The sequence below is a fragment of the Lotus japonicus genome, chromosome 5 (genome assembly GCF_012489685.1).
Source record: "Lotus japonicus ecotype B-129 chromosome 5, LjGifu_v1.2".
Lineage (NCBI taxonomy): Eukaryota > Viridiplantae > Streptophyta > Magnoliopsida > Fabales > Fabaceae > Lotus > Lotus japonicus.
In genome coordinates this window covers 35,485,379-35,489,165 of record NC_080045.1, presented here as the reverse complement: position 1 = coordinate 35,489,165, position 3,787 = coordinate 35,485,379, and the positions used below count along the sequence as shown (strand labels likewise).

Sequence of the window (3,787 nt, the reverse complement as noted above, 5' to 3'; positions counted from 1 at the left end):
CACAACCATCTCATTTCTTTTATTTCTATGGTGTGGCCACCCAGCCATCACCCCCTCGCAGCTGGGTCTCCCTGGAGGCCAGACCCAACCGCCAACGCTTCAACCCCCTTTGGCCTACTGTTACGGACGACCTCGCCCGTGGGTACTTCAAAATCGTGGTGTCCCGGGAATATCCCGAACTCTTCACTTTAAGGGACGGCACCGCCCGCTTCCCGTTGTACTGGACCAAAGAGGCGTCCCAGATAGTCGACCCGCCCGAGGGTTCTCTAACCCCTGAAGACAAGATTATCATCAGCTTTGAAATTATGGCAAGAGTAACACAGATGTTCTACCAGACATCTTGTATAACAATATGATCAATTCAACAAATAATGCAGCAAGATAAACAACAGAAAAACAGTAAAAAACACAGGAAGTTGTTAACCCAGTTCGGTGCAATGTCACCTACGTCTGGAGGGTTTTCACCCAAGAGAGATAATCCACTATTATAGAGAAATTGTACAAAAAGGTCTCACACAAACTGCCCCAGTTCAACTACCTTTTCTATCTATCTCTACCCGTGGAATATTACTCAGGTCTCCCCCTAAGTATGAGCACTCCCTCTCACTCTCTTACAATCACTGCCACTGTGATTGAACTCAAGTATGAGTTACAAAGACAGATCTCAAGATCACACAGTAAACATACACTCTTAGCTCACAACAATGACATAAAGCTGCTAAGAGTACACCACAGTATGAACTCGATGAAAACCCTAATATAATCAAATGTTCCGTACTTGTGTCTATGTCTTGAGTCTTCATATATAGTCTTCCAGGCCTTGTCTTTGTTCGGCTTGAAAGTTCACACGGTCCATACACAAATCAGGAAGTTGTTAAAAGAAAACCAACCAAGTAACAAATCTGCAAAAGATCTTCGGCCAATCAACAATTAAGCAGATTTCAACTTCCATATTTATCTTCAATTTAAACCCCCTTGAACCGGGTTTAAATACACCACAGAATATTCCTTGACGACGCACAAAAGCTTCCAGCAAAACCTAACTTGTATACGAAGCTTTACAGATTACCAAATAACCAACTAACAACAGATACTCCTGGACAGATGTCGCAGGCAAGATGTTACAACATCGGGTCCGACAAGTTGGCACACATATACTTAGCTAAAATGCAGACAACCAAACAAAGGAACAACAATCTCCCCCTTTGTCAAATTTTAGCAAATACACTACACTACAATAAATCCTCTTCAGAACTCAATTAACATCTTGAAATACCAGAGAAGAGTAAAGCTTAAAGCACCTTTCAACAACATAGCTATCAGCAGTTATGAACACCCAAATACAGTAACAAAGACTACTAACAGAGTACAGCACAGCAAAAAAGCACATCATGTCAGCACCATATCAGTATCACATGTCAGCACCATATCAGTATCAAGAACTGCTTCTATACTTACTGCATATCAACATATCCTATCATCATACCCATTACTCCCCTTTATTAGCATAATTTGGCAAAGGCTCCTGAAGAATAGGCATACTATTATAGAATATCCAGGAGAGAATCCAAGAGCACAAATCCACAGTCAGACTTATTACAGACCAGGAGCAAATGTCGTAGATATAGAGCCCTACAAGGCTGTTGCAAATACATCCAAAAGAAAAAAAAATAACTAAAGAAAGGTGCTACGAGGGCTAGAACTGGTGGAGCCAGTTACATCCTTCTTCTCTTCTTCATCAGACTCCTCATTATCCCTGTCAGATTCATCATCTTCCTCGCCAGCAGTTTCATACTGAGCCTCTTCTTCCTCAACAACAGCAGGATCACCCTTAACATCCTCAGCAAATTCTTCACCGGTACCTTCCTCAGTAGCAGGAGCAGGAATCTGTGTCAGAGCCTTGATGTGCTTGTCCACATTCTGCTTTCTAATTTTGCAAGCCTGAAAAGAGGCATCCAAGGATTTGGAGACAACCCTTAATTCAGCCAAAATATCATCTTTGGTTGCACCAACTGCCTGAGTACCACTGGTACTGGCAGAGCCTTTTGCTGCAGAAAGCACAATGTCTGGAGCATGTGTTCCAGCAAACAAGCGATAGTCAAACTTGAGAGGCATAGGTCGCTTACCTTGTGGTTCATCAGCCCTTACAACATGAGGATGTTGTTTGAAAATTAGTTCAGACAATAGGCATGGAAATAGGATAGGCAGTCTCACAGCATAAGAGCCTGCATGCTTCAGAGTCTGATCAAAAACTAGCTTGCCAAAATAATCACCACCAATACCAATCAGATAGAGCATTCTTGCAAGGGGAGGAGTTACACCAGATAGATGATTGGTTGCCATCCAATTTGCACAGCCAATCTTGAAAAGAACAGCATACTTGATTGTTAACTTTCCAGAGGGAAGCAATCCTTTCTTTGGCCACTTCTTGACCATCTTCCCAGTCAGGGTCTTAGCAACCCTATCCAATTCAGGTTCTTCATCATTTCCAGCCACTGAACTTCTCCCCAGAAACTCATTCACAACTTCATGAGAGAAATTTACACACTTGCCTCTGACATACACCTTTCTATACTCAGAACTGCTCTCATCATCACAATCAGTAGGGATGTTCACAATGAACTCCCTAACCAGATGAGTAAAAAATCTTCCAATGTCCTTAACAGTCTTCATCAAGCCTGCATCAACCAACAGATCCATGATTTCCTTGAGTTCCAACGCATCTTCATGGAGTTCCCTTTCTATGGCTAACCTTCTCTGAACAACAAACTTCCAACTCTGTGCAAAGCTGGCAAAGTGAAAGGATACATTATCAATAGGTGCCTCTGGAACATTCAAAGGAATTATCTTCCCCTTGATCATTTTCTTGGTCGAAGTGGAGATGTCAGGGACATCTGGCTCGACTTCTGGTTCAGAATCTGTTCTTCGTTCTTCTCTTTCTTTGTCTTCTTCTCAGGAACTGAGACCTGAGATGTTTTTGGAGTTTTGGGGGTCTGGGTACTGGAGCCCTTGTTCTTCTTTCCTTTCTTACCTGCAACACTCTTGCTTGCAGACATTGTAGCCTTTTTTCCAGCAGTGGCATTCTTGGGCACTTCTTCATCATCTGAGTCCTCTTATTCAGAGACAATCAACACTTGTTCCTTACCCTTCCGTGACAAGGGTTCAGGAGTTTTCTCATGGGATATTTCAACAGAGGGGGTATTCTCACTTGAAGATTCCTGACTAGCAACGTCAGTATCATCTTCCTTTTCAGCTTCTTGTTCACTAGGGTTTGCTTCAGAGTTTGGTTCAGAATCACGATCAACCTGTGATCCAACATTTGGCATGACATTATGTGCAGTGGCAACATCAGCAAGAGTCTTGAAGACCTTGTGGATGACTTGATTTGCTTCAACATCGACGACAACGCTTTCTTGATTATCATCAACCGGTGGATCAGGAATGGAATCTTCTGAGATGTTCTGAACACTCGATGCTTTCCCTGTGCCTCGCTTGACAACATGCTTGATCCTCATACTCCTTGCCCTCTTAGCTGGGCCAGACGAGTCTGGAGAGACAATTTTCACAGAGGAACGAGTAACCCTAGAGGGAATAGAAGATGTAGTCTTCAAACCAAGAAACTTAACCCCATGAGAGTTCTTGATATGTTTGGGACAGGCAGCGATCTTCTTTCCTGAATCTTGAGTCATGATCTAAAGTAACTTGACACAATTACAAAAATAATCGTTAGAACGCAAAGAACACAGAGAGAGAGAATAATTCAATTTTGTACTCTAATTGTTCCTGC

At 42.5% G+C, this 3,787-nt stretch overlaps 1 protein-coding gene across 1 annotated transcript; it reads right to left on the bottom strand.

Moving 5' to 3' along the window:
- Positions 1 to 1,674: 1,674 nt before the first annotated feature.
- Positions 1,675 to 2,862, bottom strand: LOC130719481 (uncharacterized). The gene has a single exon (XM_057570107.1). It carries the CDS (start codon positions 2,860 to 2,862, stop codon positions 1,675 to 1,677), a length of 1,188 nt encoding a protein of 395 aa, XP_057426090.1.
- Between the last annotated feature and the right edge of the window lie 925 nt (positions 2,863 to 3,787).